The 26,551-nt window shown below is 42.3% G+C and overlaps 2 protein-coding genes and 1 long non-coding RNA gene across 5 annotated transcripts in view; 1 reads left to right on the top strand and 2 right to left on the bottom strand.

Moving 5' to 3' along the window:
* NVL (nuclear VCP like) overlaps nt 1-26,551 on the bottom strand; it is a 164,036-nt gene that overhangs the window by 10,332 nt on the left and 127,153 nt on the right. The gene's annotated exons all lie outside the window — the stretch shown is intronic.
* On the bottom strand, nt 15,432-16,359 carry LOC123465800. The gene is made up of 2 exons (XR_006641105.1): nt 16,056-16,359; nt 15,432-15,795 (listed from the first exon to the last, which is right to left on the bottom strand). It is a non-coding gene; the product is annotated as an uncharacterized LOC123465800 (long non-coding RNA).
* Nucleotides 16,362-26,459, top strand: DEGS1 (delta 4-desaturase, sphingolipid 1). The gene is made up of 3 exons (XM_006044914.3): nt 16,362-16,563; nt 22,376-23,118; nt 25,972-26,459. Exons 1-3 carry the CDS (start codon nt 16,482-16,484, stop codon nt 26,116-26,118), a joined length of 972 nt encoding a protein of 323 aa, XP_006044976.1. The 5' UTR covers nt 16,362-16,481; the 3' UTR covers nt 26,119-26,459.

Genomic DNA, 26,551 nt, shown 5'->3' with positions numbered 1-26,551 from the left:
ATGTCAGAGAGTGTTCTGCCTATGTTTTCCTCTAGGAGTTTTACAGTTTCTGGTCTTACATTTAGATCTTTAATCCATTTGAGTTTATTTTTGTGTATGGTATTGGAAAGTGTTCTAGTTTCATTCTTTTCCAGGTAGTTTACCAGTTTTCCCCAGCACCACTTGTTAAAGAGATTGTCTTCTCTCCATTGTAAATGCAGAAAAGATCTTGCATGATGCAATAAAGATCCTGCATGCCACAATTAAGACCCAATGCAGCCAAATACATACATACATACATACGTAAAATAATCTGGGGCAGGAAGGCTATATTAAAAAGTTTTTTAAAAATTATTAGAGCACTTTTACCTCCTGAGCCTGATAGGTATGGGTAAATAGCATCCTTTTGAGGACTGAGGGAGGGTATATGTCTCTCTAAATGTTTGATGTGGAGAATCATTTTTTAGCAAGAGCAGCTAACCCTAACCTATTTATTTTTCTGGGCTCCAAAATCACTGCAGATGGTGATTGCAGCCATGAAATTAAAAGACGCTTACTCCTTGGAAGGAAAGTTATGACCAACCTAGACAGTATATTAAAAAGCAGAGACATTACTTTGCCAACAAAAGTCCATCTAGTCAAGGCTATGGTTTTTCCAGTGGTCATGTATGGATGTGAGAGTTGGACTGTGAAGAAAGCTGAGTGCTGAAGAACTGATGCTTTTGAACTGTGGTGTTGGAGAAGACTCTTGAGAGTCCCTTGGACTGCAAGGAGATCCAATCTGTTCATTCTAAAGGAGATCAGCCCTGGGTGTTCACTGGAAGGACTGATGTTGAAGCTGAAACTCCAATATTTGGCCACCTGATGCAAAGAGCTGATTCATTTGAAGAGACCCTGATGCTGGGAAAGATTGAGGGCAGGAGGAGAAGGGGACAACAGAGGATGAAATGGTTGGATGGCATCACCAACTCAATAGACATGGGTTTGGGTGAACTCCGGGAGTTGGTGATGGACAGGGAGGCCTGGTGTGCTGCAGTTCATGGGGTCGCAAAGAGTCGGACACGACTGAGCGACTGAACTGAACTGAACTGAAACTTGATCTTTATTCTTGGTTCCTGACCTAGAGCTCCTAAATGGCTTGGAATTCCTTGAGTCATCCTGTGTATTTTTTTTTTTCCTAATGAAGTGTTTCTTGGCAGGGCTCTAGATGGCTTCAGGATGGGCCTTGTCACCAGAAAGGCCAGGGCATGATTAGAGAGTTAGGATTTTCAGCCTTAATCCCTGGTCAGAGAACTAAGATCCCACATGCCACAGAGCAACTAAGCTGAAAGCAGCTCAATGAAAGAGCCTGAGTACTCTAGAGCGTATGCTCGGCAACAGAAGAAACCCCCACAAGCCACAACGAAGACCCAATGCAGCCAAAAAAAAGAGAAAAGTAAAGCACTTTCCTGAGTTCTGTGAGTTATTCTAGCAAATTATCAAACCTGAGGAGGGGCTATGGAACCCCCAACTTATAGCTGGGCTTGGTCAAACATTCATGAGGCCCAGGACTTGTGATTGAGATCTGAAGTGGAGGACCACTGAGGGGACTGAACCTTTAAATCTGTGGAATCTGATGCTAATTCTCGGTAGGTCATGTCAGCAAGTTGAAGAAGAAATGATGGAAAAGACACCACCTCTTTCATGTCAGGAGAAAAAAAAAAAAGCCTCTCATTTGGTGTCAGAAGTGCTGTAGCTAAAAACAGTAAAGACGCTCCTTTACACATCTGCCAGAAGAAATAATTTCTGTATGTTCATGTTCAGGCTCTCTACATTTTATGGGCAATAATGTAAAAACTCTTTCCTCTTTTTCTTTCTTCCTATTTTTCCCCCCCCTGAAATGGTCTGTACCAATTCTAATGCTTCTCCAGGCATCAGCGGACCAGAAACATAGTATTTTTAGGAAGACATGAGCCTTTTATGGTTTTATTTTGGACATGCCTTATATCAATAAAAGCCTAGAAAACAGCCTCTGTTTTCTAGAAAATTCAACGCATTGAAAAGCTCTAAGTCCCCTGTATATTTATTACAAATATACAAAACAGTCACTCAGTCTGCAAAATCCAGACTCGGAAAGAATAAAAGCTACACACCATTTCCTCCACTCATGGGTATGGTTGGCAACTACTTCACCCTGTGAACCGTTCTGTCTCAGGTTCATGGTGTTCACAGGGTCCTGAGCCCCACCTTCCTCACAGTGCAAGTCCCTTCCAGATCATTCCCTTTTCCATTTGGGATTTGGAGCCAGATAGCCTTGGTTCCTTCTTGAAAGTGAAAGTGGAAGTCACTCAGTCGTGTCCGACTCTTTGTGACCCCATGGACTATACAGTCCATGGAATTCTCTAGGCCAGAATACTGGAGTGGGTAGCCGTTCCCTTCTCCAGGGGATCTTCCCAACCCAGGGGTCGAACCCAGGTCTCCCACACTGCAGGTGGATTCTTTACCAGCTGAGCCACCAGGGAAGACCAAGAATACTGGAGTGGGTAGCCTATCCCTTCTCCAGCAGATCGTCCCAACAGATCTTCCAGGAATCAAAGGGAGTAGATCTTCCAGGAATCGAACCAGGGTCTCCTGCGTTGCAGGCAGATTCTTTACCAGCTGAGCTACTGACATTTTGTAAGCTGTATGAGCTAAGACACACCACTTACTCTTCCCAGGCATTGGCTTCCTCATACAAAACATGGGGAACGTGTGACATATCTCTCATCAGGGGATCTGAAGTCTGGGACGTTTCTTTCGAGTCTTTGCCCTTTGCCCCTGTTCTGAGTCATGATGTTTGTTTCTCATCAACCAGAGACACTGGAGGATACAAGAGTCATCAGAGCGCAACTGCTTTCAGAGGAGCTGGACGTGGAAGAGTGCTGACAGGAGTAGATAGTATGTTTTCCTTCTTAGCTGCCCTTTATACTGTTCTGCTGAATTCTGACTCAGATGAAGACTCAGGCAGAGCCCAGAGCCTTTCAGTTTCTCTTGGTCACTAATAAATTAATTCCCTTTATTTGGGTATTTAAAACTCCAGTCTGATCCAGGTAAACATGATATTGTTTCACTAGACTAAAAGCTTCTTTCCTCTTTCTACTGGTCAGGCCTGATTTAGGCTTAGATGTTTACAGAGGAGAAAGGCAGGGAGGAGGATATTTCTTCCTGGCTTTTCCTCTACCCCCTCTTGCAGGATTCTTGGCATCTAACCTGGGGGAAGGCAATGGCACCCCACCCCAGTACTCTTGCCTGGAAAATCCCATGGACAGAGGAGCCTGGTAGGCTGCAGTCTGTGGGGTCGCTAAGAGTTGGACACGACTGAGTGACTTCACTTTGACTTTTCACTTTCATGCACTGGAGAAGGAAATGGCAACCCACTCCAGTATTCTTGCCTAGAGAATCCCAGGGATGGGGGAGCCTGGTGGGCTGCCGTCTCTGGGGTCGCACAGAGTTGGACACGACTGAAGTGACTTAGCAGCAGTAGCAGCAACCTGGAGGAGAGGAGGGTGAGGAAGGTGGGAGAAGGCGAGGGGGTGATAGGCAGGTTTTTTAAAAGGACAGAGTCCCACACTACTGGTAGTTTTCTTCTGCCATGCCAGCAACCATGAAGGTGCAGATCCAGCCCTTGTCAAATGTTATACTCTGACCCATTTCACCTGATTTCTCTGCTGGCAAAGCCACTACCTGCAGAGACTTTCTGTCCACAGACAGCTCCTAAGCACCTCTAACCTTTGGGTATTGTCAGTCCCGAGGCAGGGACTAGCCCTTGTGTGTCCCCAGACACAAAAGTCAAGCTCTAGGGATGGTTTCATGAAACCCTCCTCACTTGGCCAGGATTTACAAAGTGACAATGCTTTTTTTCAGCAGAGCATGTGGTTGCTTCGTGTACCAGAGAAGAGAAGCCCAGCCCATCACCACTAACTCACTCAAAAGAAATTTAAGAAGTTCTATTACTTTTTAAAAAATTTATTTACTGGATTAAGCTGGGTCATAGTTGTGTCACTCAGGGTCTTTTAGTTGCAGCATGTGGAATCTACCCCGACCAGGGACTGAACCTGGGCCCCTGCATTGGACCACAGAACCACCCAAGGAATCCTCTCTATTACTTTTCTTGATTATTCTTTTTGCTTCTTCTTACAGACACTTGGGTGGGGGGTGATAAGCTAATAATAACAAAATTTACCCTCAGCAGGCATTAGTTTCCTCATATATAACAACGTGGGGAGCATGTGACGTATCTCTTATCAGAAGTCTGAAGTCCAGGACATTTCTTTCTAGTCTTTGCAGTTTGCATCATCTTTGGGCATGACTGACATGGAGCACCTGATCCCCTCCCGTTCACAGTTTTGAAGCCTCTGATAAAACACCTAAACAAAAGGAAAAGTCAAATTTGTATCCAACATTAATATACTTAGGATTATGCTTTTAAACTTGTTGCCTGAGAAGGTTCTCACAAAATCGATCACACGTTCCACAAGTTTGAATTCCTCTCTCTGATCCCATGTCTGCAGATGAGCAGAGACTTCACACAGATTTCTGCTTACACTGAAAACACATGTGTATTTTTCTTGGCACCAGACTATCAAGGAGTGAAGGCATCTGGCAACTTCAGCAGAAGCAAGTGAAAGTCTACTTGCATTCGAGGAAGAGTCATGCTTGCAGGGCTTTTCCATACATTGCCTCCTGACACGCTGATGTTTTACTATAATTTACAGTCTGTGTCTCTTCAATACCTCTAGGGTTGACAGAAAGAAATACATTTGGGAAATACAATGATTTTTTCCTCCAGTCTACTCCTTCAGCAATTTTGCCACAAGAGTAGCTTCTTCTGAAGTGTTTTGCTACAGAAAAGTATCACGTTACCTATTTTCCAAATAGTGTCATAGGTGAAAGAAGATGCAAGCAACTCTGTTCTGTATGTTCTGTGCATGAACCCCTCGTAGGTCAGCATTTTTGCTTATGGAGCATGACTTCAAAGACCAACCTGAGGGACCTCCCTGGTGATCTGGTGGTTTGGACCCCATGCTTGCAATGCAGGGGGCCCGGGTTCAATCCCTGGTCAGAGCCTGGTCCCACACGGCTCAACTAAAGACAAAGACTCAGCACAGACAAATTAAAAAGAAAAAGACCAACCTGTACAGGTTTTACACTTTTCTTAACTGAAAGCTCCCTCGTATTGCGGAATCAAAGTTTATGCTAAAACATTTTTCAGACTCACTTTGGAGAGATTAGCAGCAGATGACAGATTGGCGCCTGTATTAGTTTCTACTGCAAACTTATTGACTGGGAAACTTAACAGAAATTTACTATCTCACAGTTCTATAGGCTAACACCATGAGATCAAGCTGTTGGCAAGGGTGATTCCTTTTGCTCTGATGGAAGGATTTGCTCTAGAACTCTATCTTCAGCTTGTAGATGTCTATCTTCACATTCACATGGCATTTGCCCTGTTTCTGCTCATTTTTCTTCATTAAAAAAAAAAAAAAAACAAAAAAAACCCCTCTATTCTTCAGGTCATGTCATCTCTATCTATAAATTCAACAGATTTTTCTCCTGTCAGTTTAAATCTACTGTTGAGCCTCTTTAGTGCAGTTTTCATTTTAGGTCTTAAACTTTTCAACTTCAGACTTTCCCTTTAGTTCTTTTTTATAATTTCTATCTCTTCATTTATATTCTCTATGTGATGAGATATTTTCATCACCCCTTCCTTTTCCTCTCTAAGCACAGTTTTCTTTAGTTGTTTAAGCATATTTATTGTCACAGCTGTGAAGTGTTGTTCAGTCTGGGCCCTCTCACAGACAATTTCTGTCATTTGCTTTTTCCCCTTGTGTGGATGATACTCACTTTCCTGTTTCTTTGCATGTCTTCTCTCTTTTTTTTAATCCTGAAAAACGGACAGCTTGGGTAATATAATTATAGGAGCTCTCAATACTGATTTCTCCTCCCCCTATCCCTCAGAGTTTGTTGTGGTAGCTGTTTGTTAAGTGAATTCGTTGGACTTTTTCTTTTTTTAATTTATTTGGCTGCACCAGGTCTTGGCTGCAGCACTTGGGATATTTTAGCTGCAGTTGTGGCATTCGAACTCTTAGTTACAGCATGTGGGACCTAATTCCCTGATGAGATGGAACTCAGGTCCCCTACATTGGGAACGCAGGAAGTCCCTTGGCTGGACTATTTTAGTAAATCCTATTTCTCTATCATTGTGAAGGCCTTAATGTTGCTCACCATGGGGCATTTCCCTGAGGTTCTGCAGTCACTCAGTGATTCAGTTCAGTTCGGTCGCTCAGTCTTGTCCGACTCTTTGCAACCCCATGAATTGCAGCACGCCAGGCCTCCCTGTCCATCACCAATTCCCAGAGTTCACTCAGACTCACGTCCATCGAGTCAGTGATGCCATCCAGCCATCTCATCTTCCGTCATCCCCTTCTCCTCCTGCCCCCAATCCCTCCCAGCATCAGAGTCTTTTCCAATGAGTCAACTCTTCGCATGAGGTGGCCAAAGTACTGGAGTTTCAGCTTTAGCATCATTCCTTCCAAAGAAATCCTAGGGCTGATCTCCTTCAGAATGTGATTAGCAAGGTACTTTTAAAAAAATATTTTTTTTTCATTTTTGGCTGCACTGGGTCTTCATTGCTGTGCGTTGGCTTTCTCCAGTTGCAGCGAGCAGGGGCTACTCCTTGTAGTGGTATACAGGCTTCGCATTGCTGTGGTTTCTCTTGTTTCAGAGCATGGGCTCTAGAGCATGGGCTCAGTAATTGCGGCGCATGGGCTTAGTTGCTCCATGGCATGTGGGATCTTCCCGAACCAGGGACCGAACCCATGTTTCCTGCATTGGCGGGTGAATTCTTATCCACTCTTCCACCAGGGAAGACCACAGGGCACTTTTTGATTATACCTTTCCCTGATGTGTTGGCTGCTTCTTTTGGTATTACACCCAGCTGTTAGGTTTGTCTAACTGCTGGCTGATAACTCTCTTATTATTGACAATGTCCTCGAGCATAAGTTGCTCCACAATCTGATTCAGTTAAATGTGAGGCCCTTTCCAGGGATACAAACGAGTTGATGTGAGGATGATTGAGAGCCCAGTATTCTCAGTCTGCCTCAGCTTTTGTAGAGCTCCCACTCCATGAGATGGCAAGTGGATGAATACTCTTGACTTCCTGCTTCATTTCTCTTGGAATTTAGCCTTTGCAACATGGAACTGTGGTGAGGCAGTAGGTGGAAGCATGAAAAATGCTGGCAACCTGTCCCTCCTAGGAAGACACTATAGCCCTTTACTGGGAGCTGGGGAATAGGGAACCTTATCTTCTTGGCCACAGCTGCCTGGAGAGGTGCATCTGTTATGTTGAGATTGGGTTGACGGGAGTAAAAGCAGGTCATCATTCAAGTGCTGTAGACATTTGCTGTTTTTGCTGAAATTTAGTAGATCTTTTTGAATAAATATTTTATTTGCTGTATGTCCTTAGGACAATTTCCACAGACTTTAAATAGCTGTTGTTCTCTAAAACATCCACCAGTTGTAGTTGTTTGGCTGGGAGTGAGAACTTCTAAAATGGTATCTTACTGTAGATTTTAATTGCATGTCATTGATATAATAAGGTTGAACATTTTTCACTTCATCCTGGGTCATTTGTGCTAGTTTATGCCCGTGTGCCCTCAGATCCATTCCTCATGTTTTCCTGCAGTGCACCGTAGAGGGGCTCACTCCATGGGCTCCCATGTCAACTGGATTCTGGCTGAGTTTGGTTAATAGGAAACACCAAGGGGAGGACACTTGAAGGCAGAAGGGTGAAGCCAAGGCGTTCTCCCCTCCCTTCTCTACCCCGGGCTTTGCCTGCTGCGACTGTGGCTTGAGCTCTTCCCAGACATGCTCACTGCAATTGCAGCTTCCATTGTGTAGTATTACCTTTTGGGGCCCTAGAACACTTTCTCCTGCCTTTGTCTCCTTCCAGCTGCGGGAATGGGAATACTTTCCCACATTGTCCTCACTATTCCCTCTGCCTCCCAACTCCTCCATCACCTGTATAACTCGTGCCCTATGTTAAATTCCCTCTGCTGTAAATACTTGACATGGTATCTGCATGTCAGATTAGACTCTGAGACAACACTACTGCTTCCTTTTCTGTTAAAGTCTTAGTTTTTACTTTTTTATCTTATAGTCTCCCCTCCTTTTTTTCTTTTTAATTCTTAAGAGTTCTTTATATATATTAAAGTATGTATTTTATACTAGTCCTTTATTATTTGTATGTGTTGGAAATCTCTCAGTTTATGGTTTGTCTTTTCACTCTTCACGATGACTTTTCTAAAATAGTTTTGTTTACTTTATTATTTATTTTCGGCTGTACTGGGTCTTCGTTGCTGTTCAGGCTTTTCTCTAGTTGTGGTGAGCTGCTGCTGCTGCTGCTGCTGCTAAGTCGCTTCAGTCGTGTCTGACTCTGTGCGACCCCATAGACGGCAGCCCACCAGGCTTCCCCTGTCCCTGGGATTCTCCAGGCAAGAACACTGGAGTGGGTTGCCATTTCCTTCTCCAATGCATGAAAGTGAAAAGTGAAAGTAAAGTCGCTCAGTCGTGTCCGACTCTTAGCGACCCCATGGACTGCAGCCCACCAGGCTCCTCCGTCCATGGGATTTGCAGGGGCTCCTAATTGTGGTGCACGGGCTTCTTACTGCAGTAGCCTCTCCTGTTGTGGGCTCTAAGGCATGAGGACTTCAGTAGTTGCAGCACGTGGGCTTTGTAGTTTCAGCTCCCAGGCTTTAGAACACAAGGCTCAGTAGTTGTGGGGCATGGGCTTAGCTACTCCTCGGTATGTGGCATCTTCAAAGATCAGGAACCAAAGCCCCATCGCCTGCATTGGCAGGCAGACTCTTCACCACTGAGCCACCATGGAAGCCTTCATGATGACTTCTGATGAACAGTTTCTAGAGTTAATGAAGTAGTCTACTTTTAAAATATGTTTTCTTGATGGTTTGTGCTTTTTGCATCTTCTTTTAAGAAATCACTTCCTAAACTTCCCTAAATATCTTCTATTCAAAATCTTCTTAGTTTAATCTTCCACTTTTAAGTCTATAAGATACACTGAACTAATTTTAGTATAAAATATAAGTTCAATCTCATGTTTTCTCATATTGATAACCAATTATCCCAGCACTACTTTTACTGAAAATCTTTCCTTTTCCTCACTGATCTTATATTTCTATATACTGATAGAACTTATTTCTGTACCCTCTATTCTGTCTCATTATTATATTATTTATCCCTGAATTATTACTATGCTATCTATTATACTACACTATATTATTAATATGCTATCTTCAAACTATATATTAAAGCTTTATAAGAATTTTTCAGCTGGTGAACTAAGTTCTCTTACCTGTTCTTTTATAGATATGTTTTGGCTATTCTTGACCCTTTTACTCTTCTGCTGCTGCTGCTGCTGCTAAGTCACTTCAGTCGTGTCTGACCTCTGTGTGACCCCATAGACAGCAGCCCACCAGGCTCCCTCGTCCCTGGGATTCTCCAGGCAAGAACACTGGAGTGGGTTGCCATTTCCTTCTCCAATGCATGAAAGTGAAAAGTGAAAGTGAAGTCGCTCAGTCATATCCGACTCTTAGCGATCCCATGGACTGCAGCCTACCAGGCTCCTCTGTCCATAGGATTTTCCAGGCAAGAGTACTGGAGTGGGGTGCCATTGCCTTCTCTGCTTTTACTCTTCTACATAAATTTAATACAAATTTATCAAGTTCCACCAAAACCTAATTTTGAATAAAACTACACTGAATTTGTAGATCAATTGTAGGAGTGGGAATAACTGACATCTTTGTTGTATTTAGTCTTTCAATCTATGAGCCTATTTCACCATTTGTCTTTAATGTCTTTCAATAAAATGTTAATATTTTCTTTTAAAGATCTTATACATCTTTTGTTAGATTTGCTTTTAGGTCCTTTTTCTGCTTTTAGGTCCTTTTTTATGTTATAAATGTATCTTTCTATTTGACTGCATTATTTAACTGGTTGTTACTGTTTATAAAAACACAAAAGATTTGAAGGGAGTCAAAAGGTACAGGCTTCCAGTTATAAAAGAAATGTCACAGGAATATAATGTACAGCATGGTGACTATAGTTCAATTCAGTTCAGTCGCTCAGTCGTGTCCAACTCTTGGCGACCCCATGAATTGAAGCACGCCAGGCCTCCCTGTCCATCACCAACTCCCGGAGTTCACTCAGACTCACGTCCATCGAGTCAGTGATGCCATCCAGCCATCTCATCCTCTGTCGTCCCCTTCTCCTCCTGCCCCCAATCCCTCCCAGCATCAGAGTCTTTTCCAATGAGTCAACTCTTCGCATGAGGTGGCCAAAAAATAGTTTAAAGACCTAAATATAAGACTGTAAAACTCCTAGGAGAGAACACAGGCAAAACATCCTCTGACACAGATCATAGCAATATTTTCTTAAATCAGTCTCCCAACGCAAATAAACAAAAACAAAAATTAAGAAATGAAACCTAATCAAACTTAAAAGCAAAGAAACCATCAAAAAAAAAAAAAAAAACAAACCAAAAAGACAACTTACAGAATGAGAGAAAATATTTGCAAATAATACGACCAATAAGTGGTTAATTTCCAAAATATACAAACAGCTCATACAACTCAATATTAAAAAAACCAAACCACACACAATACAAAAATGGGCAGAAGACCTAAATAGGTATTTCTCCAAAGAAGACATACAGATGAAAAAATGTATGTCAGGCACATGAAAGACAGGCACATGAAAAAATGCTCAACATTGCTAATTATTAGAGAATTGCAAATCAAAACTACAATGAAGTATAACCTCACACCAGTCAGAATGGCTATCATCAATAAGTCTACAAATAATAAATGTTGGAGAGGGTGTAGAGAAAAGGGAATCTTTCTACACTGTTGGTGAGAATGCAAATTTTTACAGTCACAATGGATAACAGTGTGGAGGTTCCTTAAAAAAAATTAAAAATAAAGCTACCATTTGATCCAACAAGCCCACTCCTGAACATATATCCATAAAAGATGAAAGCTCTAATTCAAAAGGATACATGTACTCCAAAGTTCACAGCAGCACTATGTACAATAGCCAAGACATGGAAGCAAATTATCCATCAACAGACAAATGGATAAACAAGGTGTGGTATTTATATGCAATGGGATATAACTCAGCCAAAAAAAAAGAATGAAATATTGCATTTGCTATATGATGGACCAAGAGATTATCACGCTAAGTAAGTCAGAAAGAGAAAGACTAATATTATATCACTTACATGTGGATTCTAAAAAAATAGTACAAATGAATCTATTAACAAAACAGAAACAGACTTGTAGCATAGAAAACAAATTTGTGGTTACCAAAGGGTAAAATGGAGGGAGGATAAATTAGGAGTATGGGATTAACACATACTGCTGCTGCTGCTAAGTCGCTTCAGTTGTGTCCGACTCTGTGCGACCCCATGGACGGCAGCCCAGTAGGCTCCCTCGTCCCTGGGATTCTCCAGGCAAGAACACTGGAGTGGGTTGCCATTTCCTTCTTCAATGCATGAAAGTGAAAAGTGAAGGTGAAGTCACTCAGTCGTGTCCGACTATTAGCGACCCCATGGACTGCAGCCCACCAGGCTCCTCTGTCCATGGGATTTTCCAGGCAAGAGCACTGGAGTGGGGTGCCATTGCCTTCTCCTAACACATACTACTATATATAAAACAGATACTCAACAACAATTTACACAAGGGGGATTTCCCTAGTGGTCCAGTGGCTAAGACTCCATTCTCCCAATGCAGGTTTCCTTGTCAGGGAATTAGATCCCACTTGCTGAAATGAAGAATTTGCACGTTGCAATGAAGATCAAAGATTCTTCGTGCCACAACTAAGACCCAGGATAGCCAAATAAATAAATAAATATTTTTAGAAAAAGAATGTACATAGGGAACTACATTCAATATCTTGTCATAACTTATAAGGGAAAATAGTCTGATAAATATATATAGCTGAATCATTTTGTTGTATAACAAAACAATAGTGTAAACTGAAATATATTAACAATATTGTAAATCAATTATGCTTCAATGTTTAAAAATGAATTCCCATTAAAATTTTTTTTAATGGAAAATGAAAAATTCAAATGGAAGAACAGGTTGATTTCAAAAATATGATTATTGTCTTCTGAAACTACATTGTCTGACATTTCCCAATTATCATCAGAAGCTATTGGGATTTACCCACAACTTCTGAGAGCAGACTGGATAGTAGTGCCTTTCTAGAATGTCTGGTATGATTGTTTTAAGACAAACTCCCTGGCAAGAGTAAGAAAATGAGGGCTTCCCTGGTGGTCCAGTGGTTAAGAATCCACCTTGCAATGCAGGGGACAACAGTTCAATCCCTGGTCTAGGAAGATTCCACTTGCCACAAAGCAACAAAGCCTAAGAGACACAACTGTTGAGCCAGTTGTGAGGCTGGGAGTGGCAACTACTGAAGCGCCTGTGGTCTAGAGCTCATGCACCACAAAAGAAACCACTGCAATGAGAAGCCTGAGCACCACAACCAGAGAGCAGCTCCCACTTGCTGCAACTAGAGAAAGCCCGTGTGCAGCAACCGAGACCCAGTGTAATCAAAAATAAATAAATCTTTTAAAGAGTGTACAATATACGACCCACAGAAAAAGATATTCAGAATTTTTTTTAAGAAAAAGATATGAAAGTAAGACAACACAATAAGATCTTTTAAAAGCCCAAACTAAAGAAACATGTATGTATGTGCATCAGTTCAGTTCAGTCCCTCAGTCCTTTTCGACTCTTTGTGACCCCACAGACTGCAGCACACCAGACTTCCCTGTCCATCACCAACTCCCAGAGCTTACTCAAACTCATGTCCATCGAGTCGATGATGCCATCCAACCATCTCATCCTCTGTCATCCCCTTCTCCTCCCGCCTTCAATCTTTGCCAGCATCAGGGTCTTTTCCAGTGAGTCAGTTCTCCACATCAGGTGGCCAAAGTATTGGAGTTTCAGCTTCAGCTTCAGCATCAGTCCTTCCAACGAATACTCAGGACTGATTTCCTTCAGGATGGACTGGTTGGATCTCCTTGCTGTCCAAGAGACTCTCAAGAGTCTTCTCCAACATTGCAGTTCAAAAGAGCACTCAGCTTTCTTTATAGTCCAGCTCTCACATCCATACATGACTACTGGAAAAACCATAGCTTTGACTAGACGGACCTTTGTTAGCTAAGTAATGTCTCTGCTTTTTAATATGCGTCTAGGTTGGTCATCAGAGAAGGCAATGGCACCCCACTCCAGTACTCTTGCCTGGAAAATCCCATGGACAGAAGAGCCTGATAGGCTGCAGTCTATGGGGTTGCTCAGAGCCGGACACGACTGAGTGACTTCACTTTCACTTTCCTGCATTGGAGAAGGAAATGGCAACCCACTCCAGTATTCTTGCCTGGAGAATCCCAGGGACGGGGGAGCCTGGTGGGCTGCTGTCTCATGGGTCGCACAGAGTTGGACACGACTGAAGCAACTTAGCAGCAGCAGCAGGTTGATCATAGCTTTTCTTCCAAGAAGCAAGCGTCTTTTAATTTCATGGCTGAAGTCACCATCTGCAGTGATTTTGGAGCCCAAGAAAATATAGTCTCTCACTGTTTCCATTGTTTCTCCATCTATTTGCCATGAAGTGATGGGACCGGATGCCATAATCTTAGTTTTCTGAATGTTGAATTTTAAGCCAACTTTTTCACTCTCCTCTTTCACTTTCATCAAGAGGCTCTTTAGTTCTTCTTTGTTTTCTTCTGTAAGGGTGGTATCATCTGCATATCTGAGGTTATTAATATTTCTCCCAGCAGTCTTGATTCCAGCTTGTCCCTCATCCGGTCCAGCATTTTGCATAATGTACTCTGCATATAAGTTAAATAAGCAGGGTGACAATATACAGCCTTGACATACTCCTTTCCCTATTTGGAACCAGTCTGTTGTTCCATGTCCAGTTCTAACTGTTGCTTCCTGACCTGAATACAGATTTCTCAAGAGTCAGGTCAGGTGGTCTGGTATTCCCATCTCTTTCAGAATTTTCCAGTTTGTTGTGATCCACACAGTCACAGACTTTGGCATAGTCAATAAAGCAGAAGTAGATGTTTTTCCGGAACTCCCTTGCCTTTTCAATGATCCAATGGATGTCGGCAATTTGATCTCTGGTTCCTCTGCTTTTTCTAAATCCAACTTGTACATCTGGAAGTTCTTGGTCACATACTATTGCAGCCTAGCTTGAAGGATTTTGAGCACTACTTTGCTAGGGTGTGAGATGAGTGCAATTGTGCAGTAGTTTGAACATTCTTTGGCATTGCCTTTCTTTGGGACTGGAATGAAAACTGATCTTTTCCAGTCCTGTGGCCACTGCTGAGTGCGTGTGCATGCCTATGTGTAATTAAAATATTGTTAATCCCCACAAAAAGCCTGTAACTGAGTTCTTCTCCTTTTCTCTAGAATGTCAAAATCCACATTCAATTCAAATATAAAAGGTGAAAAGAACTAAGTGAAAATATTCCCTCCCAACCCTTTCCCTCAGATTTCTACTTACTCTCCTAAAATATAATCATTTCTTGAGTGTCTTTCTAAACCTATTTTGTGCATATCCAAGGAAAAACATATTATATATGCATTATGCATACACTCCCCATTCCTGCTCAATGTTTTGCATTTAATGGTGTATTTTGAAGATTAGTTCATATTAACACACAAAGACCTTCCTCATTTATTTTTAGTGACGCATAGTATAACATTGTATGGTTAACTGCATGCACCATTATTTGTTTTAGTTTGTTTGAGGTTTTTACCTCTGGTATGAAACACTAACAGATACGGTCTTAAAAAAAAAATAAATAAATAAAACTGTAACCATAAAAAAAAACTGTAATCATAATATAGCACTATTATCACAGTTAAATTAACAACTCCTCAATATCACCACATATCTAATCAATATCTGAATGAAATGATCACGTGTCAATTTTTAAAACTTTTCACAATTTGAATCATAATCTAAATAAGATGAATAAGCTGTGGGCTTCCCTGGGAGCTCAGTGGTAAAGAATCCACCTGCCAAAGCAGGAGACACAGCTTCCATCTCTGACCCAGGAAGATCCCACATGGCTCCGGCAACTAAGCCCTTGTCAGAAGTATTGAGCCTGTGTTCTACAGCTGAGGAGTGGCAATTACAGAAGTCGCGGGGGCCCTAGGGCCTGTTCTCTGAAACAAGAGAAGCCACCATAATGAGAAGCCTGCTCACTGCAACTAGAGAAGAGCCTGCAAAGTAAGGAGGACCCAGAACAGCCGCGCGCGCACACACACACACACAAACTAAAATGCTGTAAATACAGTTTGTAAACGACTTAAAATACAAAATCAATAAATTGCAGTTGATTGACGTTTTTTGCAGCCCTTTTAATCTGTCGGTTTTCCCTCTTTTGTTTCTCTTGCATTTTATTTATTAAAGTACTCAGGATGTTGCCCTACAGAATTTCCCACAGTCAAGATCTTGCTGATTCTATCTCTGTGGTGTAGTTTAACATGCTCCTCTGTTCTATTTTCTATACATTAGCATTTGGTTCTAGGTATTTGATCACACTTGGCTGTACTGTGCATGTGTGGATGTGGTGTTTTACCGAGAATATCCTGTTGGTTATCTTCCTTATTGTAATCTTAGTTTCTTTTTTATTGGAGAAGCGGTAACTAATTTTGAGACAAAATGTCCTCTCTTTCAGGAAGAGGCGGTGGTTCAAACGACCTGTGATAGATGTAAAGTTGAGCAATGAATTTACAAGAGAAATGGTCACACTAGAATAATTCAGGCAGAACAACAAATTCCTCATGATTTTTCACACTCAACGAGAGTGATTTCCTTTTTCTTAATTAGCTCTTAATCACCACACGCTCCGCATTTTTTTCCTGAGGTATTATTTCGAGGAGGCAGCCAAAAACAGCTCAGTAAATAATTTGCTTTTCAAAATTAAACAAAACTTGGGCAAGTTGCCACTGATTACTGACCAAGGATTCTTGACTCAAGCTCCAGCCTCCCCGCGAGGCGTTAAAGCGCAGTCTCATTTCACTTGAGACCTTTCCTGCCTTTTTCACCTCTTCCCGGGCACCAGCACCAGCACCGCGCAGGACAGGCCTCAGGGAGCTGGGACTTGCAGGAACTCGGCATCCCGGCTTGTCGCCGAGTCACATAAAAAGCAGTAACCAGCGCCCCGGAGCAACGGAATCCCGCCCCGCGGAGGGGGCGCCCGCCCACCCCACCCAGCTGCAGGCTGGGGGGCGGGGCCTCGGGACTCCGCCCCGGCCTGCGTCTCCTCTCCCGCCCCTCCGCCGCCGGCTGACACGAGTTGCGGAGCTGCAGTCTTCGCTTTCGCCGCCGCCCGGGAGGAGAGTGGGTAGGAGCAAGAGCCCGCCGCTGGCCCGTGAGCCGCCGCCATGGGGAATCGCGTTTCGCGGGAAGACTTCGAGTGGGTCTACACCGATCAGCCGCACGCCACTCGGCGCCAGGAGATCCTGGGTGAGGCTCGGGCCCGCGCCCCGTTATGTGCGTGCGCGGCCTCCCGCCACCTGGACGCGCCTTCCCCGCGGCGGCCCCTGCGCGCCCGAGGCCCGTTAAGAGCCCGCTCCCGGCCGCGTCCCGCCGCCGCCCGGGCCCCGGCCCGGCTCGTGAGGGAGGGATTCCCCCGCGCGCCCCCGCCTGGCCGCGCGGACCCGAACCTTCGGCGGGGGAGGCACAGGCGCGCCCCCGAGCGCGGGCGTCCGTTCGGGGACGGGGTTTCCTTCAGCCGGGTCCCCTCGGCCAGACCGCGCTCGAGTATATCCTCTCGCCCAGAGATACTCGTGCTGCCGGTGGGCGCAGTAATCTCCTCTCCCTTCTCCCTTCCGCCTTTCCCCCTTCCCCGTCTCCCCCCTCCCCCGCCTCTTTCTCTTCCTCTCCCTTCTTCCTCTGCCCGGCGGCCCCGGGCGAAGCCAGGCTGCGAGCGTGTGCGAGGCAGGGCGTGGTCCCGGAGCATCTAGAGGCCCACACGCGGGGCGCGCGGACGCTGGCCGACGCCCGCTAGCGATCCCGGCGCCGGCGGCTGCAGCCTTGGGCCCAGGGAGGGGGCTGATGGTATCCGACCCGTTTGCCCCCAGGGGCCTTTCGGACCGGAAGGGTAACCTTTCCAGGGCCTGGGTCCTGGGGTGCTCACGCTGATCTCGTGAATTCTGACAAATAAGGCTGGGATGCGAGAGGGGCAGATTCATGTTTATTTTTCATCCATCACAGTTTTTTTTGGACAAAAAGGCTGTGTGTGGAAGACTTGCCAAGATTAGCCTTCTGGTTCCCTGACTGCTAATTTAGGGCCTTTACATCAGGTTAAACTAGGCCCTAACAACTCTCTGGAGGTGTCAGGCGCTCAGCTGTTTGCAGCTTCTATATTATATAGAGAATTCTCTCATCTCTCCCAGGGTTGTGTTAGGTACTGTGTTGAGTACTTTACAAACATTATCCAATTTAATCTTCCCAGTGACTATGTCGATGTTACCCCTATTTTAAAGATGTGGTAGGAGTGAATAACTGTTAGAGGGGCATTCTGATCTGGGTTAGATTCTACCACAACGTTCGCTCTTGTTTTGAAAATCTGGAAACTAATGGGTGGCAAGTTGAATAGGAGGAATTATTTCTCATACAGAGTATCCGCCTAGTTGTTCTTGTCAGCATCCATTCGCCAAGTGAAAAGAAAAGGCAAGTAAGTCCCTGCTCTTCGCTGGAATAAGGTAGAAATGTCATATTTTCACAAAAGGAAAGGAATTAGACCTTTAAAAACTTCCACAGTCGAGCAGACTCTTCAAAGTTGGCTATTGAACAGCAGTTCACCTTCTCCAGATTGCCGGCTGTTCCTTTCCAACCAATACTTGTCTCTCAAGTATTAGCAAACAGTGGAACCTGAGTTGGGTAACACGTGATCATATAACTAATAAATGGATGAATCTAGATTTAAACCCATATCCTTCTGACACTAGGGACTCTGTTAAATAAATTTATAAATTGTAAAAAGAAAAAAAAAGCATTAGTAGATCCTACTGAAATGGATTTTTAAAAAATCGAATCAATAAGCTGGGAGCGTGAACATTTATAGTTGCTATTAAGGCTACCCCTTTAAGAGACTTTGGTTCGTGGATGCTTTCTTTACTATTTTTAATCGAAATGTGTATTTTGCAAATCACACATAAGAGATGGCATATAGTACATTTTAATCTATGCCTAATCAATACATGCATAAGAATAATCTGGTCTCCAACTCTGTAAAAACCAACGCCTGAATACCAGAACATAGCTATCTGTTTAATACTCAGAAAATCAAGGAATTGAAAAGGTGTTTGTCCATGCTTATCTCAACATGAACCTTTTTTCCACAAACTTATTATCACTGGACCATTTCATTTGGAAAGTAAAAGGACTACAGTATTTCCCGATGAAGATGCCAATCATTTTCTCTGCAGGTGTAAATACTGCTCAGTGTTCCATATCAGCGGTGGAGATGGAATAACCTCAGAAAAGATAAGAATCTGGAGATTTGTTTAAATTATACTTAAATGATGAGATATTTTTGAAATGTGTCAGGTTTTGACAGGGAGAGAGGCACAAGAGAACATGGATATAACAGCCAACATCCATACACTAAATTTACAAAATTTATGTACAAAACTAATGAAAGCTATTGATTGGACCATTTATTGTTGTTTAGTTGGACCATTACTATTGTTTTGTCGCTCAGTCATGCCCCACTCTCTGCAACCCCACCAGGTCTGTAGCCCACCAGGCTCCTCTGTGCATAGGATTTCCCAGGCAAGCTTACTGGAGTGGTTTGCCATTTCCTTCTTCAGGGCATCTTCCCCACCCAGGGATTGAACCTGCATTTCCTGCATTGACAGGCAGATTCTTTACCACTGAGCCATCAGAAAGTGAAAGTGAAGTGAAAGTAAAAGTCTCAGTAGTGTCTGACTCTTTGGGACCTCATGGGCTGTACAGTCCATGGAATTCTCCAGGCCAGAATACTGGAGTGGGTAGCCTTTCCCTTCTCCAGGGGATCTTCCCAACCCAGGGAGCGAACCCAGATGTCCCACATTGCAGGTGGATTCTTAACCAGCTGAGCCACAAGGGAAGCCCAAGAATACTGGAGTGGGTAGCCTATCCCTTCTCCAGCGGATCTTCTCAAACCCAGGAATCGAACTGGGATCTCCTGCATTGCAGGCAGATTCTTTACCATTTGAGCTATCAGGGAAAGGATGATTATTAGTAGGTCATATAATTGCAAGAAATGTTCCTTTTACTGCTGTACTTCTGCTGGGAAACTTTTTTTTTTAAAAACTGTCTTATTAAGATATAATTCACAAACTGTAAAGTTCCCCCTCCCCCTCCCCTTTTTTGTTTTTGCCCTTGCTGCACAGCATGTGGGATCTTAGTTTTCTGACCAGAGATGGAACCTGAGCCCCCTTCATTGTAAGTACAGAGTCTTAACCACTAGATCACTAGGGAAATCCCAAAAGCTCACCTATTTAAAGTGTACAATTCAGTGGGGTGTTTTTTTTTTTTTTTTTTTTTTTTTTATGTATATACTCACAGTTTTAAACCATTCAGTTCAGTTCAGTTCAGTTCAGTCGCTCAGTCGTGTCCAACTCTTTGCAACCCCATGAATTGCAGCACGCCAGGCCTCCCTGTCCATCACCAACTCCTGGAGATCATCCGAACTCACGTCCATCAAGTCGGTACTGCAATCTAATTTTTAGAAAGTTCTTGTCACCCCAAGAAGAAACCCTATATTCATTAGCATTGAGTATATCCTTCACTCACACTGCCCAGTCCTGGGCAAACACTAATCTTTATGTTTCTGTGGATTTTACTGTTCTGGACATTTCTTATGAATGAGGTCATAATACTTGGTCTTTCGTGATGGACTTCTCTCGCTTAGCACAACGTTTTCAAGGTTCACACATGTTGCAGCATGTATCAGTACTCCATTCCTTTTTGTAGCTAAGTAATTTTTGTGACTTCCCTGGTGGCTCAGAGGTTAAAGTGTCTGCCTGCAATGTGGGAGACCTGGGTTTGATCCCTGGGTCGGGAAGATCCCCTGGAGAAGGAAATGGCACCCCACTCCAGTATTCCTGCCTGGAGAATCCCATGGACGGAGGAGCCTGGTGGGCTACAGTCCACGAGTCCATGTGTCCACAGACACGACTGAGCAACTTCACTCACTCACTTTTTGTGTATGGTGTAAGAGAGAGGTCCAGTTTTATTCTTTTACATGTGGATGACCAGTTGTTCCAGCACCATTTGTTGAAAAGACTATTCTTTTTCCTGTTTAATTATATTGGCATCCTAGTGTTGATTTTTTATATACTAGAGTCGGACACAACTGACGTGACTTAGCAGCAGCAGCAGCAGCACACCTGCAAAACGTGTGTTATCTTCTATCTTTTATCAGATATGTCCATTTAATCAAATTTTATTTAAACTAAAAATGCTGGAGCTCTAAATAGAAATAACATTTTAATACAAAAGAATTACTACTTATTCACCAATGAACTGAATACTTTGTTATTTTATGTTTGAACAACTGTTGGACGTACCCATATTTAAATGAAAGACTTATTTGAGCTTTTAATTTATCCCAGGATAATTAGTTTTAGACTCAAAACCCATAAGATTACTTTTTTTGACCCATTGCCTACAAAATTGTTAACACTGATGAAATGGACTAACAGCAAGAAAGATGAGAAGTTAGGGATAGGAGAGGGGAAAGGAAAGGAACAAGAAGAATTACCTTGAATTAACCCGACCCTTATATATGTGAAACTGGACTTACCTTCCTGTCCTGTATTTTAAGCTAGAATTCTTCATTTCACTTTTAGAGAAAAGAAGGTGAAGCTGCTCCTCTTCTTTTTGCTGTGCTGGGTTAAACATACTTGCCAACCCACAAAACCAAAGTGTGTACCTGGGCTTCCATTACCTGGAGTGGCAGGATATGGAGAAGAATCTGCATTTGCCTCTAGGCAATACTTCCCTGAATTACTAGCATATTCCATAATACTTGGTTAGATATTTGCGTGTGAAGTCAACAAATAATAATCTAACACAAATTAGCATTGTTCAGTTCTAATGCAGAAGGAAAGGAAAGAAAGAGGCATTGTGAATTGATAGAGTTCTTTAGAATTTACACTAATTTGAGATAACTAAAAGTCTACATTGGCAGAAATTTATACATCTAAACATCTGAAAATACAGAAATGGTTAGAAGTTACAACAAACTGGCAAGCAGAAGTGACTTAGTATAAGGAAATTATAAAACCTAAATCAGATACATCAGTTTATCAGACTCTGATTGCCACTTATGTAAAACTTACAAATTTAACATACAAAAATTTTTAAGAGTGAAAAGGGAATTGCTGCTGCTGCTAAGTCACTTCAGTCGTGTCTGACTCTGTGTGACTCCATAGACGGCAGCCCACCAGGTTCCCCCGTCCCTGGGATTCTCCAGGCAAGAACACTGGAGTGGGTTGCCATTTCCTTCTCCAATGCATGAAAGTGAAAAGTGAAAGTGAAGTCGCTCAGTCGTGTCCGACTCTTTGCAACCCCATGGACTGCAGCCTACCAGGCTCCTCCATCCATGGGATTTTCCAGGCAAGAGTACTGGAGTGGGGTGCCATCGCCTTCTCCAGAAAAGGGAACTAGATAACATTTACTCATGTTGTGACTATCTTTCTGTTAATGTATGAGGGTCTAGATTTTGAGGCTAATTTTTTCCTACAAAAATTCTCAAATTTGTTGTGACATGATATTTAGTAACTTTACTGTTAGAATATACTTCTTCCTGGGACTTCCCTGGCAGTCTAGTGGTTAAGATTTCGCCTTCCACCCTGGAGGAGGGCATGGCAAGCCACTCCAGTATCCTTGCCTGGGCCCTGGACAGAGGAACCTGGCAGGCTACAGTCCAGAGTTGCAAAGAGTCAGAAGGGACTTAGAACCCATGCATACTCTATTTAAAGAAAAAAAAAAAGACTTCCAATGCAGGGGGTGTTGGTTCCATCCCTAGTTAGAGAGCTAAGATGAAACAGAAGTGGTATTATAACAAATTCAATAGACATTAAAAAGAGTCCACATCAAAATATACCTATTTTTAAAAAAGAATATACCCCTTCCCTGTAGTAGATGAATATTTGATAGTTTCAAAGAGAGCATATGATTTGGAAAAAATTAGTTGATGTGTAAATTGATATTAGTTTAATTGCAGAACTGTTATGCAGTTTTCTCACTCTGTGATTTTTTTTGTTTGTGTTTTTCCTTACAGCAAAGTATCCAGAGATAAAATCCTTAATGAAACCTGATTCCAACTTGATATGGATTGTAATTATGATGGTTCTCACTCAGTTTGTTGCATTTTACTTAGTAAAGGACTTAGACTGGAAATGGGTCCTGTTTTGGGCATATGCCTTTGGCAGCTGCATTAATCATTCAATGACTCTGGCTATTCATGAAGTTTCCCACAACAGTGCCTTTGGCCATTGCAAAGCTATGTGGAATCGTTGGTTTGGAATATTTGCCAATCTCCCTATTGGTGTCCCATATTCAGTTTCCTTTAAGAGATATCACATGGATCATCATCGATACCTCGGAGGCGACGGCATCGATGTGGACATTCCAACCGACTTTGAAGGCTGGTTCTTCTGTACTACTTTCAGAAAGTTTATATGGGTCATCCTTCAGCCTCTCTTTTATGCTTTTCGACCTCTGTTCATCAACCCCAAACCAATCTCTTATCTGGAAATAATCAATACTGTGATCCAGATCACTTTTGACATCGTGATTTACTATGTTTTGGGAGTTAAATCTTTAGTCTACATGTTGGCAGCCTCCTTACTTGGCCTAGGTTTGCACCCAATTTCTGGACATTTTATAGCTGAACATTATATGTTCTTAAAGGGACATGAAACTTACTCATATTATGGGCCTCTGAATTTACTCACCTTCAATGTGGGTTACCATAATGAACACCACGACTTTCCCAACATTCCCGGAAAAAGCCTTCCCCTGGTAAGTAAAGGATTTTATACATGTTCTAATTTCTGATGGTTCTGTGATCACAATTAGTCTTGACTTGCTCATTTAAAATGAAATGTAGTATATTTTGTCCATCTAGGCAGTTCATCAAAGAAAACAGCAAAAGTCTTAAAAGTCATGAGTTGGGCAGCCTAATTTTACAGAGCTCACTGTCCTGGATCCCTAAGCTTTGTGGTGACACATGAAGTTTAGAATGTTGGGGGGTGGGGGTCTGTATAATCAACTGACATGTAAAGTAATTCAGAAATGGAAAATGAAATTCCCTCTGTGGAGGCAGCAAAAATTTACATAACCTTTATCACTGCTAAACTGAATACACTTAGCTAAAGTTTGTGTTGGTTTATTGTGAAATACAGATACCCTGTATAATTGCTCTGCAAAATAAGTGAATGTCAGTTTCCAGTGGTGCAGACATCCCACAGCAGGGACCATCCGTTTCCCGTCACAGTAGACTTTTATCTTACTGCTTGTGGAGTAAATGAAAGGCAGCATATTGACTTTCATCCTTCCCCAAAGGATAATCCTCTCCAAACTTCAGTTATATTTCTGATGAATTAGCTTATTAGACTTTCCATCCTCAGAATGGATAGCTTTTACAGTTCCATTACCAAAAAATGTTTCTGTAATTTTAAAAAAGGGAAGTTGTAGGAGATGTAGTATCAGTTTTTCTTGATTTTTTATTTTTTTAGCTGTGATATTAAGGAAACCATAACCAGATATTTTATGCTAGCATATCTACTCACCCAAATTTTATAGATTTCCTCTTAAGTTTTTAACTGTTGACTGTTTACAAACTTGCATACAGCATGACAACTAAATATAACATTTGATTATTGATTGGATTACTAGTTGAGGAAAGAAAAATCTAGAAAGGACATTGAGTTAGTGGGAAGTTTGGAATATGAACCACATAATAGTAATATTGTGTCAGTGTTAAGTTTCTTGGGTGTGGAATGCTATTATGGTTTTGTCGGGAAATGTCCTTGTTCTTGGGCTTCCCAGGTGGCTAAGTGGCAAAGAATCCGCTTGCAAGTGCAGGAGATGCAGGTTCGATCCCTGGGTAGGGAAGATCCCTTGGAGGAGAAAATGGCAAGCCATCCCAGTATTCTTGCTGGGAAAATCCTATGGACAGAGGAGCCTGGCAGGCACCAGTCCATGGGGTTGCAAAGACTCAGACACGACTGATGACATAACTTTTTCTTAGGAGATATGTATTGAATATTTAGGGTGAAATATTCAGGGTAAGTTTGCACATAACATCTGCAACTTCTCTTCCAGCAAAGAGCAAAGTATGTGGTCTATATCATATATGGAGAGAGAGAGAGAAAGTAGCTGTGGCATAGTGTTAATTGGTGGACCTAAATGAAGAGCATATGGCTGATGGTTTTGTTGTTCTTTCAACTTTTCTGTCGGTTTTGTGTTTTCAAAATAAAATGGGGGAAATCACCACACAGCTGGCTGAAAACAGTTTTGAACGTGGTGTGATGTGCCCGTGTGGCTACTTTGTGTCATTTTGGTTGGAGAGTGTGCCCACCTTTGCTCACCTCTTCCCTGCCTAGGAAAGTACATTTTTGTATTTTTAAGAGATTAGGGCTTCTTAGGTGGCTCACTGGTAAAGAATCTGCCTGCAATGCAGGAGACACAGTTTTGATCCCTGAGTCAGGAAGATCCCCTGGAGAAGGAAATGTCAACCCTCTCCAGTATTCTTGCCTGGAAAACCCCATGGATAGAGAAGCCTGGTGGGCTACAGTCCATGGGCTCGCAAAAAGAGTTGGACATGACATGGTTTAAGGAGAAAGCTGGTCACCTTTGAACAAAATAATTCACCTTTTCCAACATAAGCCACATATTTTGACTTGTAATTTTCTTGAGCAGTCTGTAAACTGAAAACTTAGGTCAGCTCAAACATTACCTGCTCATGGTTCATCAGTGAGAATTTATTTCCCACTCCATTCCACACATAGCTGAACTAATAGACATTCTCAAAGTTCTCTGGTCTTCCTTTCCTGCCTGTTCTATTGTGTATGCCAAGAAGTACCTTGTTCTGCAATAGTTGTGTTGCAGTAATTATGTTCCATGTAACGATCACATGGTTAGTTAATAGATATGCATAACAAGGTTTCTTTCAACATCTCTATTGAAATGTAACTCATAGATACAATTCATACACTTACAATGTGCAATTCAGTGGTTTTTAGATTGTTCAGAGCCTTAAAAAATCACTGCAATCACATTTTGTTGAAATCAGTGTTTTACTCTGCCCTAACTAGTCTTGCTTGCTAATCATACTGGCCATAGTCATTTTTTTAAAAAGACATCCTTAATGTGAGGTGGCTGAATTGTACGTTTGATAAGTGATTAATTTCTTACTGGCATGCCACAATAATTGATCGGTATTTGCAGGCAGGTTCCTTAATGGCAGCATCAAGTGGTGCCTTTAAACCCTGCAATGCCAGTCATTCAGTATGACATTTAAAAAACATCAAGTTGATTGGATTGAAAGTATCTGTTGTTAAAAGATGGCAAGTGCCACATTTACAAGTAAGCTAGTAAACTACAAGTAAATTTACAAGTAAACTAATCCCTCAGAGCTTGTTGAAAAGAGTCAGTAATCCTAGAGGGTCAAGGATGGTTTATTCCCAAAATGTAAACTGCTTTCTGTTTAGAATTCCCAAAGCTGCTGCTGTTACTTATTTATTTAAGAGGGAGGTAGGAGAAAGTCTCATAGTTTCTTTTCTGAGTGTGCATGTCAGACATCCATCTGTCATCTTTAATAGGACTCTGTTAACACTCATTATTCATCTTGCTGTATTTTTTCCCTTCTAGGTGAGGAAAATAGCTGCTGAGTACTATGACAACCTCCCCCACTACAATTCCTGGATAAAAGTGCTATATGATTTTGTGACAGATGATACAATAAGTCCCTATTCGAGAATGAAGAGGCATCTGAAAGGCAACGAGGTTCAGGAGTAAATGTCATTAAAACCAAAGGAACTCCTCTCTGAAACTTGATCATAACTGAGAAAGTGGAATTTTTGCATTATTAAGACCAACTATGTTTAGAAGCTGCCCTCATACAAATTCAGAGTGTGATCTTCATAGTGTCAAGAAGCTAATCGGGCTTTAAAGAGTCCATCTGCGCAGTGTTCAGCTGTACTCATTGTATTACCACTGTGGTGGATGTTTTCACTTAGGTCTGACCCTTTGTAAGCATATCATAAAAAAAGCTTTTAAAAAGCTCTTTCTAGTATGTTGTTTTCACTATAAGGATTTACTTTATTAAAATCGCTAATAAACTGAGCTATTAATCACAATACATAGCGTTTATCACTTTTTTTTTTAATTGACTATCTTTACACTATAATCACAGACTGGGGTGAGCTTACTGAGTCCAGCACAGGCTTAC

Source organism: Bubalus bubalis, chromosome 5 (genome assembly GCF_019923935.1).
Source record: "Bubalus bubalis isolate 160015118507 breed Murrah chromosome 5, NDDB_SH_1, whole genome shotgun sequence".
Classification (NCBI taxonomy): domain Eukaryota; kingdom Metazoa; phylum Chordata; class Mammalia; order Artiodactyla; family Bovidae; genus Bubalus; species Bubalus bubalis.
The sequence above is the reverse complement of the archived record's forward strand: the minus strand, read 5'-3'. Positions and strand labels throughout refer to the sequence as shown.

Bases quoted from the DNA above. Each gene is read 5' to 3' on its own strand.
- DEGS1 (XM_006044914.3), top strand. From the start codon at position 16,482: ATGGGGAATCGCGTTTCGCGGGAAGACTTCGAGTGGGTCTACACCGAT. The intron at 16,564-22,375 runs GTGAGGCTCGGG...TTTTCCTTACAG, and splicing joins TCGGCGCCAGGAGATCCTGG to CAAAGTATCCAGAGATAAAA. The intron at 23,119-25,971 runs GTAAGTAAAGGA...TTTCCCTTCTAG, and splicing joins CCGGAAAAAGCCTTCCCCTG to GTGAGGAAAATAGCTGCTGA.